This window comes from Rhyacophila brunnea, unplaced genomic scaffold (assembly GCF_057557595.1).
Source record: "Rhyacophila brunnea isolate RB1 unplaced genomic scaffold, BYU_Rbru_1.0 scaffold_4, whole genome shotgun sequence".
Classification (NCBI taxonomy): Eukaryota; Metazoa; Arthropoda; class Insecta; order Trichoptera; family Rhyacophilidae; genus Rhyacophila; species Rhyacophila brunnea.
Window position 1 is genome coordinate 9839858 of NW_028233068.1, and position 22458 is coordinate 9862315.

Sequence of the window (22458 nt, forward strand, 5' to 3'; positions counted from 1 at the left end):
GAAGACGTCCCTCCAATATCTATGAGGATATTAACTAGCATGTTTTGGATTATTATGGCTTGCAATATCTACATCTTAATTTTTGATAAGCATAATATTTAGTGAGCGTTACGATTTTTTTATAAGTAATAAATTTAATTATGTCACAGTATGATAGGTATATCAATAATATTATTTAGAAATATGTAGGTAATCTAATTTGAATTTATAATAAGCAAATAACTTTTCGAAGAGCCTCGAGGGATTTGACAGTGTGGAAACACCTAAAAAAAGCTAATGTGAATACAGCAATCTCCAAAAAATGTTCATTATATGAACATGCTACGGTTAAGTTGGTATCGAAATGTCACTTGTGCAAAATATACTTTTATACATTGTGTACAATAAATTTAATAATAAAGAAATTGGTACAATAAAAAATCGTCTTTAAAAGTGACTCGGTGTAATAATTAAAATCTTTGATAATTATTAAATATCGTGTAATTAATCACAATATTTTTATATCTAGTTTTATTGAGTAATATTATCGAAATGCTATTTTTATTGACAGCTGATTCGTTCAAATTATGTTATTACGGAACGGGTGCAATTTTCTCGGGATCATAAACGTCACTTATCACTATGACAACAATATAATTTCTTATTTTCAATGTATTATGAATGAAAGTGCAAGTATTTTGAACTGGAAAACATTCAGTAAATTCTAAAGTTTTAACCCCTAGACTTTCGTATGCAAAAAAACTTCTGTATGTAAATTGTCTACTAAAATCAAAATTACACATGAAACGTCACCTATATTTTACTGACGTATGCCTTACAAACAACGTGATATAGTATAGCCGGTAATAAATGTTAAATCTAAAAAGTAATCATTTAACCTCTTCATGCTGATAATTTTAATTATTGTTATAGCCTAGTAAAATTACCAACCTAACCTAAAGGAAAGACTTTGAATATTATTTTACCAGTCACCAGGACATTTATCAAAATTAGAACCACACTGATGGAGAAAACACAATACGGGCACTTAAAATAACTATGTAAGTACATAAATATTTGTTATTACTATGGTCAAACGTTTATAGTTCAGTTTATACGATTATCCAGTTATCCATTTGCATTCTGTGATCTCATTGTGTAGGTACTCAGATTCAAGCCGGTTTTAATGATAACTTCGTAAAGCAAGTTAGATGTTAGATATAGTAAAATCTAATCATTATGGATAATTAAACCCCCCCATAGTAATGCTATTTGTATTGGTAAAAGTTTCAATGCACTGCTTCAAATAATAATGAATGAATCTATGCTGGCAACACTCGAAAATTCCACTCACCAGCTCGCAACTGGTGAGTATAAAAGCCTCTTGAAGAGGGAACTACTATATAACATAATTACAATGATCGCCAACACGCTGTCGTATTACTATGAATGCTAGTTCACGCTGCTACATAGACTGTACTTTCATTACCAGAAGATAGGAAGTTGTCAATGTACAGTGGCGTTTATTTTACTCTTGTTTATAATATCAAAGATTCACATGGTTGCATAAGTTATGATGAAAGCAGTGGACTGTATTAGCGGATGTGGTGTAACCGCAACCATATAGAGTAGGGTTGGAGTGAAAGTGGAGTAACAGTGGTTGGCGGTGACTTTATTGATGAACTGTTGCTTCATGGCATAATCGATATCCTCATGATGTGAAGTAAAACGGATTATTATCTCGGACACTTAGCTATACGACATTACTTTGTTAATTAACACTTTGGTTCACATTGTTTGAATGTCTGAAGTACGCTGACTTTAAGTGAGTTCATTGGTGCTAAACTCAAGAGAAACCAGGATTTTGAAGGGTAGATAGGTATAAATAAAGTATTGATTTTCCAAAAATGCAGTCACAAAAATTGTTTTATTCAAACTAGAATTACTAATTTAAAGACCAGATTTAAAAGCATACTGATATGAGTGATTTAAAGAAACACAGTTATAACAGCGCACTTGCATGATTTAGAGCAGCCGTCAATGCATGGAAACAAGAACTGATAACGTCATCATTTTGTGATTAATATTTATTAGTGTCTGTGTCAACCGCAATTGATCGGAAGGCATATCCAACTTCAAGTAGGCTATGATCCAGTATTAAAACTGACAATGATCTAAAATGATAAGTTTTGGTCTTCTTTTGGACAGTCGTTGCTCTCATCGTCAAACAATCTACTGCCTACTAAACGATGGTAAAGGGTCGATGACATTGAGCTACTTTACACGCTACTTGTTGGCGAATTTACAATCTGCTCGTAAACTCGCCCAGTGTCATCATCGAACAAGCTAACAAGCAGATTATAAACAATCGAGAAAGTTGACAGCCGGTCAACTTTACACGCTTACACGCTGGCGTGTGGGCCTACTGCGTCTGCGCAGTAGAGCGATAGTAGCGACCTCCCAGTAAAAAAACGAACTACTCATTTTGACATTTACCGTTTTGACGTTTTAAAATCGAAACATTTTGCAAGCATTTTACGTTCATTTACGTTCCACTTCATAGCGCTAGAGCCCGATAAAAATAAACATTAACACAATATTATGATTTCAACTCGCTAGCTTGTGTATATTATCTATGCTTTTTTACGTATATTATATATTGTCTATGATCAGCAACTACGTTCTGTCAAAATAGTCGCTGGCTTGTGGCTTCTCAGCGAATGGAAAGTTTTGTGTGTAATCATCAAATCGCAGTAGCTGTATCGCCCGCTTTTAAATTCGCCAATAAACAGCTTGTAAAGTAGCTCAATGTCATTGACGCATAAGGGGAAACTTTGAAGTAGTTTAAAGCACAGCGATTTACAGCTTCTCTTCATGTGGCAGGCCGTGAGTCATGCAATACGAATCAAGTGATGCGATGTGAGGTCGTGGAGGGCTTGCTCGTGGTTATGACACGTTGGATATGCCTTGAATAGTAGTTTGTGAGAAATACGTGCCGAATTTCGCAAAACAATGGTTGATATTAGTAGGTATTGAAAAGTCGCATGTCGAGACCTACGAGTCTCTTTGTAAGCCGCCAGGACAATATTTATAGAGTTTTAAGTACTTCAGTGGAATATTCTGGTAAACAAACGGATGTTTTGTTGTAACTGATTTAGTCTAGTTGGCAGCCACACTTATTCTCATAATAACTATGAGCCCACGGTGGCCGCGCGGACTAAGCGTTGGACTATCACGCCGTGGGTCTCAGGTTCGAATCCTGGGTCTGGCAAGTACACATATTGTTTTTCAATTTGTGTAAGAGTCAGGGTATGGATCTAATAGGTTGAGCAAGTGGCTAACATCCATTTCTCGTAAAAAACAAAAATCTGTTAATACAAACCTCTACCCTGTGGAGGCCCATATGATCCTATTAGGATCGGACATGGTCGGAAAATGAGCCAGTGCATTTGCTAAATTTCAGTATACTTTTTTCATTCTATGTCGTTGCAAAGGTCAAGTAATGGAATTATTAAGCTGCACATTTTTTCTGGAGACCTGTTATATCAAGGGCGAATTAACCAAAATGCTATTTTACAGGAGGAGGATTTTTAACTTTTGACATTTATTTGTTTATTACCTGTAGATGATTATAAATATCTAACAAGTTTATAATAAAGCTTAGAAAAATTACTGTCATTATAATAGGTATTATTATATAATTTTTAAAAGGCCTAATATGTCACATTTTCTTTTTATTTCGTGATTTTAATTAATTTAATTTTAGCCGATTATCGTTTTTAAGTACTTTCCTGTGGAGATACAAATTCGCCATTTTTACACAACAAAGCTAGTGGGGTACATATTGTATTTTCATTAAATTCTCGATTTAGCCAATATGGTTGATTCGCCCTTTTTACAAAACACCGACGATATATTGTACCTTATATTTTAATCAGTCTAATTCTTCTTTTTAGAATGCTACAAGACTTATAATACAAATACTACTAAAAAAATTGCAATGGCACGTATCAGAAAAAACATAAGCGGGCACAATGATGCGTCGTGCAACAAAAACAGTAACGGTACGAGTAGTAGCTCTGCGGAGAGTGACAAACTGGAGACGGTGAAAAAGTCTGGTATCTTGAATCACTGGAAGTCTGCACTCGGCTTTGCGTGCTTCAGTATAGCCGCTTATATTGGATTTCTGGGATACCTAGAGACCAGGGTTAATACTCCATTTGATGAACACAAGGTAAATATATTTTTACTTAAAGTTGTACCATAGAGTCTAAGCCGACTCTCACATCTAAACTCGCCTCGTCTGCCGCACAGCCATAAATTAAACCTTCTAGGAACGTTCCTCCAATGTTGCATAATATGACCTAGCAGCAGTCGCGCGTAACCTCTCGAAACGTAGATACATTGGGATGCGGCAGTATAGGAATGACTAATTCGTAGGTGTGCGTCGACGTTCTGGCGGCTTCAACTCGCAGCCCAAGACGCATGCAATTTGTTGCTACCAAGCAGCACTAGATGTTTTTTAAAAGTAAAAAGTTGCATTCCACCAATGTGCAGAGCTCCATTTAGCAATGTGTGTTTTGTGAATAACGATGATGTCACATCGACGTATTTGACACGTTGCAGATGAGACGAGTTTTGATGTGCGAGCCGGCTTATGCTTCAGTGGCTGTTTTATTCAGGCAATAACAAAGTGTAAACTGCTCTTCCCTTAACCTTAAGATTTGTTATTATTTCAATAGCCTACATATGTCCATTATTTCAAAATTGAAAAAACAGAAAAAGAGTATTCAAGAAACGGAGAAAAACGTCGAATATGTCGATGTGACATAATCGTTATTCACAAAACACATGTAACCAAATCTACCGCCGCATACCGCATGATTGTAACCTTTTAGTTTGAACGAAACAGCCGGAGTCACATGCAACTATTTTGACCCGAAATGCAGAGCAGGTATAATGTCGCATTTCGTCATTCATTTTGGCTTGCCATGTGACGTCACTGTCCTCGCACGGTCTTGCCTATACGCACATAAGAAAGTTGCATGTTGCACTCAGTTTTGATTTATGACTATTATCCCAGTCGAGACGATTTTCAATGTACAACTGGGCTAAGGACAATATGAAATATATATTTTTTGAACCACTGGTATACTGAATATGTATTGTATGTACTGAGAAGTATGTGATATTCTAATCCATGTGAGCTATCGTCATTTCGAGCTGCAATTTGTTTATCAATTTTTTAAAGGTTTTCAAAAAGTTGAGTACCTATATCAAACAATAATGGCATATTTTTTACATAGTTGAATTCTTTACATATTAAAAAATAGTAAGGGCTTTCTAATGTTTCTAATGTAATGTTTAGAAAATCATACATTGCATTCTTATCAAGGGATATGACCTTGGTAGAATCAATCAGTCTTAGAAGTGATGTTTCAAATTTCACAAAATAAGTGTAAATAACTGTTATAGGTTGTACAGCGGGCTGGGTTGGATGATCCCGACCGCTTCTGGGGCTCTTACCGGCCTGGAAATTACTTTGGCCTTAGATGCCGCGACCCACATTCGCCGCTAATGGGCCTTATGTGGTACGCTCCGGCACGACTCAGGCCTGGCGGCGATGGTATCAGGTAAAATTATCCTCATTATACTGCAATTTTAGTAACATAATGGCCGAGCGGTTTACATGGTGGTTTATAATGTCATGGGTTTCAATTTATGTTTGGAGTCAGAGTATGGACCTATTAGATTGAGCAAGTGGCTAACATCTACTTCTAGTAAAAACAAAAATCTGTTGATACCAAACCTCTACTTTGTGGAGGCCCATAATATGAATACGTGTATTAAATAAGGCTCTAAGTACCAAAAAGTAGTATTGCCTGTAGTTAAAAAATACCGAGTCATTGCAGTAAAATTTCATGAAGCAGACCTTTTGAAAAATGCAGTTTTACAGTGTGAAGCAATCACGGCAGCTTCTATAATTTTAGGTATTAATAACTCGCAAGTGTCAACACACCATCGTCAGCTATTTTATATTGAATGCCGTTGACCACTGCAGTGCTACTTACACCATTATAAATAAAACACGCCAACGGACTTACAACGTCGACAGGTTTAATTATTTTGCTGTATTTTTTTGAATTGCTTGAGGCACTTAGACTATATTTGAAGTTATTGGTGTTGGTATGTAGAACATTTTTCTATAAAAATGTCAGTTTTTATTTTTTGGTACTTAGCGCCTTAATTAATACACGTGTTCATATGATCTTATTAGGATCGGACATGGTCAAAAAAAAAATGTCGGTGTAAATTGAAGAAATGTAAAACTTTGCTATCAATGAACCCACACTGCAAAATGGCTTGCAGCTAATTTAATCATTGACTTAGTAACCTCATTATCAACTTCAGTTTCAGATAATAATATGTTCCCATCTTCACAGAAGAAGATTTTTCTTCAAAATTTTTGGTTAAACATGTCTTTAATGCTATATAAATTAGACACTCATATAGATAAATCATGGGCGATTCGCATGTGTATTGGTATCATTAATTGCTACGATGCATGTTTCAATGCTAGCAAGAAATACCAACACATTTGTGAATCACTCTTGCCATACACCATGGTGCCACTGTAGAATCATTTACCTATCTATATCAATCTCAATTACTCCCAGACAAGAGTAAAAAAAAAACGAATTTTCATCACTGATGAATTTCTCTGTTTTATAAGGCATTGGTGCTCTCAATCAGATGGTCTAAGCCGGTATAGTTGGACACGACATGACGGAATGAACTTCGGCTCTCAAGAATTGTTTGATGGTCCACTCAAGCTGACCACAAGCTTTGTGAAGAAGCCTGGAGGAAGAAATGGTGGAGAATGGACCGCCAGAATTACCGTAGAGGCTGATAAGGTGAAAAAACTTTAATTCAATTAGTAATTTTTTTGATTGCGAAGATATCCCTACTAGATTATAATATGAAGATTGACTGGTAGTCATTCCTGTCTCATTTCTTCAAGGGAATGGGAGATAATATCACAGATAAACAATTCAAAAAATGCATTTAAAATATTTGATTCAGTCCGAGTTATAAACATTAGTTTTCAAGCGTGAAACAATATACATACATACTCGATACTGAGGCTAAGAACAGGGCACACAACGGGTAAAAGATTTGATGTCCTCATGGGAAGAAGCGATTCGCAGCTCTGCGATGAATGTGATGTTTTGGAGGACATTGTACATATAGCACTACCATGCCCTAAATATGAACGACACACAGTACATCTGCGAATTGCGGATATCTTTAAGAATGTCGACAAATTGAAAGGTGCCGTGGCGGTGGGTAAGATGGAAGAGCTTGGCAAAATGGTAAAGTTTTTTAACAAAATTGGAGTGAGGACCTGATTGACGGTTCCCCTTCTAGAAGAGAAGAGGCGATATGACATCGAGTCGCAGTCAAAGCCTCGGTAAAATCATTAAAAAAAAAATACATACATACTCAGTCATTGATGATAACCAAATAGTTTTCTTAACCTTCTTGGGACAACAAGCAAAGTGCCGTAAATTCCTATGCCATCCTCATTATCTTTCCAACATCCTGAAGGTTCTACCAAATTATTTGGGTGTTATCTAATCCAAATATAATATCACATACTGATAATTAACTATTTCTTTTATTCAACGAATAATTCATGAGATTTAAGAATATATCATTCTGATTATTGAAGATATATAATTTAGAAAAACACTTTCTGAGAGCATTAATATAACCAATAGAAAAAATCTTTTTTGAAAAAAAGTAAGCCGACCCGACGGGGAATCGAACTCCGTATCTCCCAAGTTTACGCCCTGATCCGCTGCATTACCATTATGCTACGAGGTGACAAACTAATAGCGACAAATTTTAACTATTGGTCAATTTTAATACCTACTCATCAGTGTTCTTCCAAATCAAGCTACTTTGGCAATCGATTTTTGTTTCTTAAATCAAAGTAGGTAACTATTTACTTATTACTTTGATTACTAATTGACGTCGTGGAATTTCCAATATTTTTTTAAAAGATTTTTTCTATTGGTTTTAATATAATATGCTCTCAGAAAGTGTTTTTCTAAATTATATATATACATACTGATAAGATTCGATGCAACGCCTTTATAGTCATAAAAACCGCAATAACTTGGGGTGTGTCTTGACTTCTTTTAACAGCTCTCCAATTGTCCTATCCAAATTTTTGCTTTCTATTTTTCTACCCCAACCATACGGCAGCCATCGGTAGCTATGTCTGGCCAGTACCTTTTTGGTTTTCCATTTCTGCTACTTGGATTACTTGACATTATTTTCTTTATTGGTTCATTATTATACATACAGCGCACATGACTTAGCCAGTGCAATCTCTCAATCTTCACTGATTGTATTGCTTTGGAACAGTACTCGTACAGACCATACGGCTCAGCAACGTAACTTTTCGTTCAATTGTTGCCATCTTGATTGCCCCACCAACACAACGGAGGATTTTTCATCTGTGATAATATCATTATACAAAAATACTAAAAATATAATTCCCATTATTTTGTTATGCTATTGGTTAGAAAAAAATCATCCGATTTAATGCCGTGTAAGTTTCCCAATACTATCATTAGTCAAAAATGATACATGGAGAATTTAATTAAACAGCATACATAAGTGAAACGGCAAATAATTTTCAACAATAGGTGGGATGAAATTTCGCATTAGTCGCCAATCGTCGAGCGTTATTCGAGGTGGAAACACGTCGATTTTTTTTGTGGGCGTCGTAAGAATATATTCTTATATCGTGTAAAGATGACTAAAAAACGTTATGCCTGTACTCGAAAAAGAAAACATGTCAATGAATATATTATTATTATCACTAATATAACAATGAACATAACACTAAATGGACGTATGTTGAATTTTTATGACAAATTATGTTCCGTTCGGCACGCGTCATTAGCACAATCCGCACGTCTCATAGTTACTTTTTAGACCATGCCTCAGCTGAGGTATAGCCTTAACTAAAAAAAATATTTTCTATGTGATGCACAATCAGTATGTAAATTGGCACCTACTGGTAACCAACCACTAAAATCCAATGTGTGTTCCTTGACATGCATAAAGCATACTTTAAAATATATAAAATGGTTCATACAGTTGAAAAATATCTGTATTCCAGCGTCCCTGGGAGGGCAATTTATGAATCACTTCCTTATTACATAGCGTCTCCTTTTCTGTATAGTTATCCCAGGAATACAACCCTCAAACTTCGGCCAACGAGACAGTATCGCTGATCTGGTACACCAGCTCTGAAGCGGCTCCGGGTAGTGAACTGAGGCCGTCACAGAGCAGCCCTGGCGAGGTAACCGGCCTAAGAGGATACACCCCGGCACTGGGAGACTTCTCATTGAAACTTATTCCCCATTCTGGTTTGTAGTCTTTGCATTATTATGCATTTATTGTTATTAATTGGTTAGCTAAGTTCTAAAGACTATAAAGCTATCTACATCAAGAGCCAGTGATCAAGACTGACCGTTTATACGAATATTCACGATGTACGATTTTTTGAAGGGCGATGTTATCGGTTCTGTGAGTGTGTGGTATCATTGTCGAGGAACAATCGAGAGTATGTCAGTATGTAATAATTATGTTATGTTTCCTTATATTCAGGAAAAATCCTCCATGAATCATACTTGAGCACTGTGTCTTTGGGTGTTCATCTTTTGAGAGAAACTGTGGTGTCGTCGTTGAGGTTAGCGAGAGATGCCAAAAGTGGAAAACAGTGGATCGCCTTGGCTGGTGAACTCCTCGGACAGGGGCCCTCTGATAAAGGACGAGTGAGTTTTTATTTTTATTTTAACTCATCGATTATCTTTGCCGATTTTGTGAAGACCTTGCTTTTCCCTTCTGAACTGCTTTTGAGTGATAATGATACTTTCCTCTCCTTACTAAAATGTCATCCTGTACGTCAGCCCTGGCAAACTTTTTGGATTAAGGGCCACATTAGGAATGTAAAATGAACGGCAGGCCGCAAGTAAAATACTATTTTAAGACATACATTGTAGGTATTTATTATCATGAAAAAGGAATTTGAACATAGAAAAATAAATGATTCTCTAATAAATAGCCAACAATTTAATAAGAATAATGAATGTTTTACAATTTTCAACATTTTTTAATTTCGGGTGTTAATTTTGTAGTTGAGATTCTTATAACTGATTGTAAATGTTCATCGGTGATGCTTGATCGTATAGAATTTTTATTGATATTCATAATTGAAAATGTTTGTTCGCATATTATGTAGTCTGCTCTATGTGATCAACATATTTTTTATTTAGTTCTTTATAACATTTTAAGTTTTTCTAGTTGAAAAATTTATAATAATATACTAAACCCTTGCTTGAAAGGGATGAATCACAGATTTTTAAAAATGTCTTTATTTTTAGCCTGAACCAAACTTGATTGCCACGCAGCTGACAGTCACCGTTCCTTTCGTGCTGGACATTGTGTACGAGTCCAACAGCGTTCTGAATCGAGATGGGGAGCTCAGCGGTGATACATATTCTCACGAACTGGCATATAAGGAAAAGCAGTTTGATTCTCGGTTCGAGGACACATTCCCCTTATCTGAAAAAGGGTGAGTGACTGATACATACATTGCAACAATCAATAATTGAGATATCATATAGAATATATAGAAGACGCCTTTTGGCAATAATATTTGGATGCATAAAGACGTCTTCAACAACTGTTGTAGTGAAATAAGAGCTCATTGCAACAAACCAAAATATGCATTTTCAAATAACCATTAAATAAACAGCTTGTATCATAGAGCACCATTTACCAGTGACTTTTATTGTCTTTTTTAGTTGCAAGAATGTTTACTGAACCACGATATGTGGAATGCGATGCCATCCTTCATAATGAAGTTGTTTTATATTTACAGTTACAATGCATCAGAGATTAGGTTTGCTCAGGCGGCATTCAGCAACCTGGTGGGGGGCATCGGATACTTCTATGGCTCCAGCAGGGTGATGTCCACTCGCACAACAGAGCCTGTCCCTTATTGGAAGGCCCCCTTATACACAGCAGTCCCTTCTAGGTTAGAAAATAAATTATCATAATTAATGTAGTATTAATAACAACTTGTTAGTTTATGAAATTTTATAACAGCATGATAACTTTTAATATGGATGATTTTTTATATGCACCAACATTTTTGCACATGTTCATTTTTTTAAATTTATCTTGTATTTATCTTCACAATTCTTGATCTCAGAGACGAATTTCTGGCTAACCCACTGATTTTCTCAAAGGGGGGGGCTGGAGGCAAGATTATTGGAAATCGGTAACAGCGTCAGAATGCTCAAAAGGAGCAAAGAATACTAATCGATACCACTCATCTTTACTTGTATGAATCATTTTATGTGTTTTGACAGAAGTCATGCAATGTTTATTGATGAAGAGAAGAAACATTACATTAAAATTCTTTTTCTCCAGTATGTGTCATTTTATGTGTTTTAAATAGTTTTTTTTTTGTGTTCTACTTTTATGAGAACAAATATTGCATTCTAAGTAGTTTTTGAAGTAATACTTCTTTTGACGCGTTTGGGAAATCAGATCAGAGTGTATTTTTGGCGTGTGACATGTAACACATGATTTATTGTTTCACACGAAAAAAACGCACTCGATTGGATTCAAACCATTTACCAACCGGTTATCAGCCGAACGCACTACCTTTACGCTACAGTATGATACTGCAATCGTGACGATTATACAGTATAATATTATAGTTTAGAATTGTTCCGTTACCTAGGCAGCGAATTTATTATTGTCGGCCACTTGCAATTCCATACGTAAACAAATGATTAAACGTCAGACTGACAGTTGGTACTTTAAAAATAAAAACAACGAGAAACCATTATATAATTTAGTAATATAAGTTAAAGTGTATAGAAATAAACCAACAGCGTTCCAATAAGCGGTCCTTTTTCTGGAGTGTGTAATTTAACAAGATAATTAAGAGCTAGTCAAAGAATCTAGTTTATCACAAGTTTTGTTTTTGTTTTGTTACGCCAAAGAAGTATAACTTTTAACGCGCGTACATAAGTACACACACCGATTTTTTTTTATTATAATTTTATTTTCAACTCACTATGGGATTTTTTTATCCAACTGGAGGTTCTAATCGGATGCATTTTGAATCAAGTTAAGACCTGTGTTGACTCACTGCAACTTCAATGCTGTGTGTCAGAGCCCTATGAAGAACTCTGATGAAATCCATGCTCTAAAAGTGGGTGGTAATCCGAAAATAAATGGGAAACTCTGGTCTAACCCAATTCAGAGCATCAAAGCACCACTGTGAGATTCTCCCGGGTTTTACTATAAACAAAGACTGGTGGTTTACTTTATAAGATTCTAACGTATCTTTCATTTTATTGTCTGGCTTGGTCTAGCTCAATTAATTGCAGTTAGTTATGGTCTTCTCCGAGAATGAATTTTAAAAATAATGATAAATCAAAAACCACTATATATTACTATTGTTATATATCCAGATCCCATTTTCCCCGTGGTTTCCTGTGGGATGAAGGCTTCCACGGCTTGCTGGTGGCTCGGTGGGACCGAACCATTGAATTGGACATCATGGCGCATTGGTTCGACCTGATGAACGCTGAAGGGTGGATACCGAGAGAACAGATACTAGGTATATACTGATATACATGTAGTCTTATTATTGAATCCCAGGTTGATGTTGCTGTATCCCCTGCCACCTGTGGTAGGATTAATTATTACTTATACAATGAAAAATAAAATCACCCAAAACTTCTTTATTTCACAGTGCACTATATACATATTAGGTCTTTTAATCTACATAGTTTCACTAAAAGGAACCAAAGGGAACCATAAATGAACTATAAATGAAACCAAAAAGGAAATATAAATAGAACTGAAATGGCTTGTAGGTAATCTAATCATTCTCTAATCCTACAACTAGCTAGTTTCAGCTTTGCTTTCATATCTTAAGAGAGTTTTTTTCAACATCTTTTTATACAACTGTCTAATAGTGTACCATCTACATGAAGGCATCTTAATTTTATAATTCATAAGGAAAAATATCTAAACAGATTTCCTTTGTCAGGCTCGGAGGCGCTTGCTCGCGTTCCTGAAGAGTTTGTGACGCAGCGCAACACCAACGCCAATCCACCCACCTTCTTCTTGACACTGCTACAGCTGTTAGGAGACCAGCCACGCGAGCTGGACACGCTCTCTCACGAATATCAGACTCTCAATCGGATGTTTCCCAGGTTGCAGGTATGAATTAATGCATTATTATATTATATCTTATGAACTTATCAACAGTATACATATTTCACTAATATCTCGCTTTACAGATAATAATATGTTACTGGTATTTTAGCCATATAGCTTAATATCCCGTTTTACATATTTTCATGACCATAACAATAAAATGTAAATGTAAACACGTCCAGGATCAAAAACTTTAGCTGCTTCTGAATTATCACACGATAGTTGAAACTTTCGCGATATTAACGCCTGCGCAATAGAACGATAGTGGCGAACCGGCCGGAAAAAATACGAACTACACCGCGCAGAGCATTTTGACATTTACCAATTTTCACAACCAGTCAAAAAGCCCCATGAAATGACAACCACACGTCTCGATAAATGAGATTGGCGAGACAGTCAGCATACGTATAAACAGTTATTATCGTGATAGTTGACTGGTGCCAGTAAATCCATGCATGAGTATAAGCGCTATTAGGTCTACTAACAAGGAATCAAATCAATAAGTCATAAAATCAATTTGCTTTACAAAAAATATAGGTACACTTTCTAACATAATCTTACTTTTTAAACTTACACAAGGGAATTTGACTTGTCAGTCTAGAATCTAGATTGACCCCCCCATATATTTGTATCGTCTACAATCTGATTTTTTTTTCATATTATGTAATGTTGTGAGAATATTTTTGATGGTTTGCGAAGCATATTAGTTTACCTTCTACTCTACGGATGCCCATATGCTCTGCAGATAAGCATACATGGTAGAGTATATGCTTCATAACTTTGCACAGGCTCTAGGATGAAAATGATGTAATATATTCCAAAATTTTTTTTTTTACATATTATATTATGTTTATTTATTTATTACTACATATATTAATACAAGTAAATATCATTTGATCTAATTTTATGCGTGGTAATCAGGCAAAAAGGCGTATCAGTACAGTAAAGAGTGAAAAGTTATAAAACGTGTAATCTAATCAACCTGTTTTTTTTTAATATAAATGAATTGTCACTGTAATTAATCGATACAGGCATGGTACAGCTGGTTCAATACGACTCAAGCCGGTGAACTGCCCGGATCGTACAGATGGCGAGGCAGAGACTCCGAAACCAATACGGAATTAAATCCTAAAACTCTCACGTCTGGCCTTGATGACTATCCAAGGTAAAGTTTTCATAAATTCATTTCAATATTTCATTCATGTGACGGCAGGATGTAGACAACAATGTAGAAGTATCCACAATCACCAAAAGGCAATCACAATGTCAAGAAATTTAAAATTAAATAAAGTTACCACTAGAAAGATATCAGCTTGATGGATAACAGAAGTCCCCAGGAATGGCATACAGGACACAAGTCACAATATACTCAAAAGTTTGGAGATATTAGCACGCACACAAAGGAGATAGATTTAATCCCCATCTATGCAGGCCAGTGGCAAGGGATGGAGGTAGGCTGTTAGATTAGACAGGGTTTCATTGAATTTTAAAAACTAACAAACACTATCCAGACATTGTTGTCTTAGTTCAATAAAAACAAATACGTTTGACTAGCAAAGTTTTGTGTGCAGTATTTATGTCAGATCTTAACAACGTACCTTCACCCTTCGCCACTGCTATCACCAGATGGAAGTTCCTTCCTCCAGATTCCTACTGTTAACAGTCTAGACTTCTTCAGGTTCTTGGAATAAGCTCCTCTCGTTTCATGATTATAACTATATTGGCGATCATGTCAGTGTGAAGCGGGATTTTAAAGTTTTGGAAATCTAGTAATAGGAAGACATGGATGGGATGGAAACTTTAAAATATAAACGAAAGCAAGACCGGAAAGAAACCTAGCTGATATTTCGATGTTTGTCTCTAGAGCATCTCATCCAAGTGTGTTGGAGCGTCACGTAGACCTGCGCTGTTGGATGCACGCTGGTGCTCTGGCGTTGTCGTCAGTGGCCACCGCCCTGGGCAGAATCCCAGCCGCCATCAAGTATTCCGAGGCGGCTGCTGTATTGGCCAATCAGCAAATCCTGGCAGACTTGCATTGGAGTGCCTACACTGGCACATTTAGTGACTATGGTAATAATCATTCACTCTCCGTTATAGCCAAGTTCTACCTGTGTACTCAACTGTAACTCAAAAAAATATTGACGACCAAAGAGTTTGTACCATTCACGTATTAAATGAAAAATAAATAGGCTCTCATAAACAGCCTTGGTAAACAAATGTGAACAAGTGTGAAGCTTGCTTCAAATGAAACTGCAATGTATAATCACTTACTATATACAGCTAATTTAATTATTAACCTTGGTAACTTTAAAATCAGCTTCATTTTCTTATATAAAAGCTTCATCTTTATGGAATGTTTTTCTTCAACATTTTTCTGGATTGCAACTCATTTCTCTCATTTCTCAATTGACAGGCCTTCACTCTGACGCAGTGGAGCTCCGAAGGCCACCGCCGCCGTCAGGTTCCTCTCGGCGAGGAGGCGGAACGTCTCAACCACCCAGGAGAGTCGCCTTACGAGCGCCCGAGGTGCGGTTGGTGGATTCAGCCTTTGGATACGTCAGCCTCTTCCCCATGCTTCTGAAGCTGCTGCCTGCAGACTGTCCTCGGCTTGGCCAGCTCCTGCAGAAGTTGACCAGAACTGATTTGTTATGGACACCATACGGCCTAAGGTCAGTCGTTATAGATGTATTTCATAGCGGAAAGCTCTCAGTAATTTGTTTAAATATCGTCTCACGTTTTAAAATAAAACAAATCCGCTGGGAAGGATGTTGAAGTTCCAGGATTAAAAATGTTGGAATCCAAGATTTTCGGTTTATTTTGTATTTATGACTTTCAACCAAAATGATAGTGAAAGAAGTGGTTTAGAAGCAGTTTGACAAATCCTTCAAGCTTAACTGTTAGCCGAGTAGTTCCGTCACTTGTCACTCTTCGAATTTTATAATGCAGATGTCCATGACTTGTTTTTGTTCTGTATCCGGTCCAAATAATTCCACCCCCAACAATAATTGTTCATGTGGCCAAATTTTTTATGTATAATATTATATACATATATTTTTTTATGACTACGATGGCCGAACAGTAACGTATCAGCCTATAATGTTGTGGGTCCCGGGTTCTGATCCCAAGTTGGTTGGACATATAAATTACATGTTTTTCAATTTGTATGTGTTTTTAGGTTGAGCAAGTAGCTAACATCCATTTCTCGTAAAAAAATCTGTTATTGGTTATTAAATGGTTATTGGTTAAAAATACATATGTTTTTAGCCAATTTCTAAAATATATCAAAGAGTATTTATTTGGCAGTATATCTAATGATTGCAATACCGGTATTACGATACCGAAATACCGGTTTTAAAAATCAAATAATACCGATATATTCAGTATAGAAAGTGGAAACAAAATGTATTAATTAACGTAAAAGGTTCAACATGACTGTTTTTTTTTTGTCGGGTTACGCGATATCTGGTTTACTTCCATTTCCCTTCAATGCCCTTGAAGTCCAGCAATGGCATGTGTTATAATATTAATATGTTAAAGAGATTTCTTTAAAGAAATCTTTCTTTTAGAAAAGAGAAGATACTTCTGTTTTTTTTCCCATATATTTCACGAATACCGGTATTAGTATTTTCATTTGGTATTGCAATCCCTAAGTGTATCCAAAAAAAAATGGACCATAAATCAAAATTGCACCATAATTTTAAAAAGGCTATTATTCTAAAAAGCCTTATGAAAATTATTAAAAATGAACAATGAAGATTGAAAAAATATGCATAATTATAATATGTACTCCTTTCAATTGGGTCCTTGCTCTGGATCAAAATCACAACATAAAAACAACATGTGAATTATGCAGAAATAGGATTCGACGACCCTGAAGCTTCAGAGGCACCACTGTCAATGCTCCTCTACCTTTAAAGAGACTTAACTTTATTACGTAAATAACAGAATAAAACGGTTACTATTCTCCCATTTTTTCCTTTCAGGTCGCTAGCAAAGTCTTCTCCGATGTACATGAAGCGCAACACAGAGCACGACCCGCCATATTGGCGCGGCCAGATCTGGATGAACATAAACTACCTTGCCGTGGCGTCTCTGCACCACTACGGCAGCCTGCCGGGACCCAATCAGGAAGCAGCAATCACCATCTACAAAAGACTCCGGAAGAATCTAATTGGTAATCTTTTTTCAAATTTTCCAACCAGTATATTCATCAATGTGAATGTTTATTTCACCGTTTAATATTATGCAATTAACTTAATTCCCGCGCAATTGAGTGAGTAAGCAATCTACATTACTCGTTTTACATAAATCATCAATGTTCTTGACTCTACAATCTTAAGCGGTATGTATTTGTCCCCCTCTATAAACTTCTCAGACAATTCAGTATCACCGTCTTCCAATTCTTTTGAATGTGCATCTTTAAATCTCTTGTGTCACAGTCCACCAGCGTTGCCAGACGTTCTGCTTTTTAAGCAAAAATAGATTATCCCGCACGGACAGCTAAATTCTCGATTATTCAACAAATACAAATATGACGTTTAGGTTAAGATAAAAGAGCGCGATGGATGCATAATTGCACATAATGTTTTCAAGCTAATATAATTTATTTCAACATCTAATTGCTATACCAAACGGGTATTTTTTCTCAGATGAGTTTAAAATGGTCGGATGCAAGAAACAGAATTGATGAAATCGGAATTACTTGTGCAATTCACCATGATATACCTACCCATATGCTGAATTTTGCCATTACATTAAGCAGCGGAAAGAAACTCTTCTTTAAGTAAAACCTTCATCCAAGTACAAATAGGCGAGTGTCGAGAAAAAGTATAGTTAAATATTATTATTTTGATAGATCAAGAGTTTTGTAGTTTGTGTTGTGTTATTCATGATTGATATTATAGAAATAAACATTAGAAATATTGAACTATGTGTTTTTTAGGTTGTCCCGCTTTATGCTCCTAAATCACAATTTTTTTTATTTCACATAGTAAAAATCCCGATTCGGTAAAATAATTATATTGCAACGCTGCAGTCCACCCACCTTCAGCACCTCAATTGATACTATTATCTAAAGGTAGATCATAATCTTTATTTTATGAAGAACCAGCGTTTTTGTACACAGCTTCGCTTAGAGGTTTTCCTTGGTATTTGTGTATTTTTACTGTTTCATAATATTCCATATGATGCCCACCCCATGATGGCAGAGCGGCTAACGCGTCGGCTTCTAGTGTTGTTGGTCTTAGGTTCGAATCCTGGGTCTAGCAAATACGAACAGATTAATAAATAGAATTTAGATAGACTATAAGCGAGGTTTTAAATGTGTGAGTGTCTTACGAAAATGAAACACATGTTATAGACGTGCAATAGTGTGTGTTGCAACCTTCAAATCCACCAATATTGAATGAGTGTCAGTCATTGTCAAAACGAATGACAAACTTAGAATGATTTATGCTTGACTCAAGATCGGTTGCCTGTTACTCCACACCCGTTAGGTATATCTTCTTCTTCGATGGCGCTACAGCTCAAGTCGAGCCCTGGCCTCCTCCACCGCCGTCCTCCAGCCGGAACGGTCCTCCGCACGTCTTTTCCAGTTCATGATTTTTAGCAGCTGGTTGGCATCTTTTGTAATGTTGTCACCCCAACGTGTGCGTGGCTTTCCCGTTTGGTATATCAGTTCCAATTAATTCAGTGTTTCCTAAAAAACACATTGTTTTCAATTGTTCAATGGAAATAATATGTTGAGCAAGTGGCTAACATCCATTTCTCTTAAAAACAATATTCTGTAAAGGGGGGACATGCTCAGCGTAGGTCAAAATGGAGCTTTTGTTCTATTTTCAAAGCATGATCCTGGACACACCTTAAATGTTGTAGATAATCTATTTATATAATTTTGAAGCCTTATTATCCTTTATATTTATTTTAAACATTTGATGACTGCATAAAGTATTTTTATTACATAAAATAGTATTCTTTTAAACCTCTCACTCTAATGTTTTAGAATATAGTCATATTTCAGTACATAAATGTGCAGTGGTGTTAAGATTTTTTACATTTATTAATTTTTAAACGCATTTATAAAACTATCAGTATAATTTATATCGACATTATTATAGTGAAATATTTACGATAAAAAATTATATTGATAATCTCTGTGATCCCAAATTTGACAAGAATTAGGCATTTTATTATTCAAAAAATGGGCAAGATTCACACATTTGTTGATAATTCTAAAGATACTCATTATTAGCTATGTCTTTGACCATTCAAGTGTGATAAACATCCTACAAATAATGATTGCTTTATAATAATTATTGACCTAAGAATAAGGTAGTATTTTTTTGAAATACGCCATTTCTTTTGGCATTCCCCAGTGGTTAAGCTACAACATACGGCCGTAGCCATAAATTGACAAACTATAATTGAAGTAGGGAGTAAAATGATGTTAACGCGCGTGTCTTAACACCACTGCACATTTATGTACTGAAATATGACTATATTCTAAAACATTAGAGCGAGAGGTTTAAAAGAATACTATTTTATGTAATAAAAATACTTTATGCAGTCATCAAATGTTTAAAATAAATATAAAGGATAATAAGGCTTCAAAATTATATAAATAGATTATCTACAACGTTTAAGGTATGTCCAGGATCATGCTTTGAAAATAGAAAAAAGTTCAATTTTGACCCACGCTGAGCACGTCCGCCCTTAATACAAACGTCCACTCTGTGGAGGCTCATATGATCTTAATAGGATTATTAGAAGAAAGAAAGAAAATTATATCTTGCATTTCCCACACTTGATGTTCCTAATACTACATACTTACACTCCCCCTGCATTTATTTGTTTTCTAGATTAGTATATTTCTCTATAATAATGGTAACCTTTTTTTCAGGCAATGTGATGAAACAATATCAAAGAACAGGCTATTTGTGGGAGCAATACTCCGACAAGAACGGCGAAGGATCCGGATGCAAACCGTTCACCGGATGGACCAGCTTGGTCGTCCTCATCATGTCGGAACAATATTGAGCGCATAATTTTCGACTTCAATATAATATATATATATATATATATATTATAATTATATTTGTATATATGATTTTTATACACTTCATAACTGGGCGGGCATATAATTATTCTTCTTTCACGCACATTATCTTTTGTGCAGGATAACTAAAGGGTTGCCATACTGCCATCATGGTGACGCCAGACTTATGATTTTTATGGATGAAATTAAATAGGCACCGATTACATGCATACTAATTAAGAATATTCAAAACTTCTATGTTGTTTATTTTAGTTTAATAAAAACCTAACTTTGTCTACAAACGCATAATGCAATCAAATCGATATCATGTGGACTCCGTAACCAAGGATATAAATGAATCAGTGATACGGACTGCGAAGAGATGTCACATCAAAAATATCAAAAGTCTGGCGTCTCTCTATAGGCCAAGAATGCTATATAATGGTTGAAAATAAAAAAAATATTAGGAGACAATGCTTGAATAATCCGTACACTTTATAGGAAAGTCAATTATGTCATTATGTTGCCCTATCATTTCTCACGGAGCGGATTAAAATATTTTAACGATCACATTTTTATACCATAATATAGTATTATTTCAAATGCCTTTGTTCTAAAGTTAACATTTTTAACGTGTTATCAGCGGTTATAGCAGTTTTTCGAATTACTCTTTTATCAACATGTACACTACACATTTAATTTAATTTCAAGCCTATCGGGCACTATTTGCGAGGAGTACATGACTAGTCAATGCGCTCCCCAAAGACAGACATTTTCAGTGACGTAGTGTATTTTGTTTTCTAAATTTTATTTTACTGTATAAAATTGTATGTTTTTTTTTCTTCTCTCTTGTGAGGTAATATCTGTTATAATGTATATCTCATGTTGTGAACGTCTTAAATTTAGATTTGGTATGTCCACAATGTTTTGTTTTCTTAAATAAATAACTTAATATAGTAAAATATATTCGATAAACTTCCTGTTAGGATTGACTCTTCTATTTTTCTTCGGCCTTATCCGCCGCTTATTTGGAGTGTACAGACACCACGCGTTGCCTCCAAGAATCCCTCTCGCCAGCCAGACTTCTTACATCGTTTCAAGTCATACCGGGACCGCCTAGTTCCGCCGTATACACTCTGTAAATAGTATTTAGCAGCCTTCCGGGACACCGGAACCCGGTTGGTTTGAAGAACAGGCAAGCCAGATTGAGGTTCTCTTCTGGCATACGCAGCACGTAACCAAGTCAGGTTGCTTCTTCACTGTCAGTGTGATTAGAAGCAGACTATTGACACGTAATAATGGATAAATAATTGCAACATTTTCAGCAGAGGGTTGGAGCGGACCCTTTTTTATGTTGCTCCACTCGGGGACCTAATACTTGCTCCAACTCCGCTCCGAGTAATTTTTTTTTAATAGGTATTACATGTTTATAAATAAATGTCAAAAAATTTTAAAAATAAGTAGGTAGTTTTGAAATAAGGTTTATTATTCATCTTTTTCATTATTAATTCTATTAAACAAAATTCTCGTCAACAAATCATCTTTTATTATCTGCCTCTTCTGTCAAAATAAGTGAGGTTATTTAATACTCGGCAGTGTTTCCGTATTTCAAATAATTCTAGTGTTGCAATGTATCAAATATAATATTTTCATTGGGTTTAAGGGCGAAAATTTAATAATAAAAAAAACATCCGGAGCAGTGGAGCAATAGAAATTTTCAGTGCTCCGGCTCCACTGCTCTGACCTCTGCTCCAACGTAATTATCTTCAATAAAAATATTAAAATAACATCAGAATATGATTTTATGGTATTAAAATTTATTATGTAACCATTGATTGAGGAATGACGAATTTGATGAGGATTGATAAGGCATTGTAATGACACAAATATCTTTCTTACAATATTCAGGTTTACACACCTAACCTAACCTGACTAGTTGTACTTAATATTTTTCAACCTTAATACAGCACTCGTGACCGTTATAATTAATCATTAATATACAAGGTTGTGGAGTCGACAGACTGACAATTTAGATACACATTGAACTCGAGATGAGATATCCAGAGTTCAATCATAAATAAATGGATACTTATAATATTATTGTTTTTTTATTATTTGTC

At 35.5% G+C, this 22458-nt stretch overlaps 1 protein-coding gene across 2 annotated transcripts; it reads left to right on the top strand.

Moving 5' to 3' along the window:
• Positions 1-399: 399 nt before the first annotated feature.
• Positions 400-20488, top strand: GCS1 (mannosyl-oligosaccharide glucosidase). Of its 2 annotated transcripts, XM_085954461.1 has the most exons (16): positions 400-479; positions 913-1040; positions 3936-4213; positions 5455-5612; positions 6713-6893; positions 9239-9425; positions 9667-9833; positions 10443-10633; positions 10943-11098; positions 12552-12700; positions 13136-13308; positions 14337-14470; positions 15170-15375; positions 15719-15974; positions 17289-17479; positions 20204-20488. In XM_085954461.1, the coding sequence occupies exons 3-16, from the start codon at positions 3980-3982 to the stop codon at positions 20338-20340; spliced, it is 2520 nt and encodes an 839-aa protein (XP_085810587.1). In that variant the 5' UTR covers positions 400-479; positions 913-1040; positions 3936-3979; the 3' UTR covers positions 20341-20488. The 2 variants fall into 2 exon arrangements, with proteins under 2 accessions (XP_085810587.1, XP_085810586.1); XM_085954460.1 differs by lacking the exon at positions 400-479 and having other exon boundaries at positions 597-1040.
• The last annotated feature ends 1970 nt before the right edge of the window (positions 20489-22458 follow it).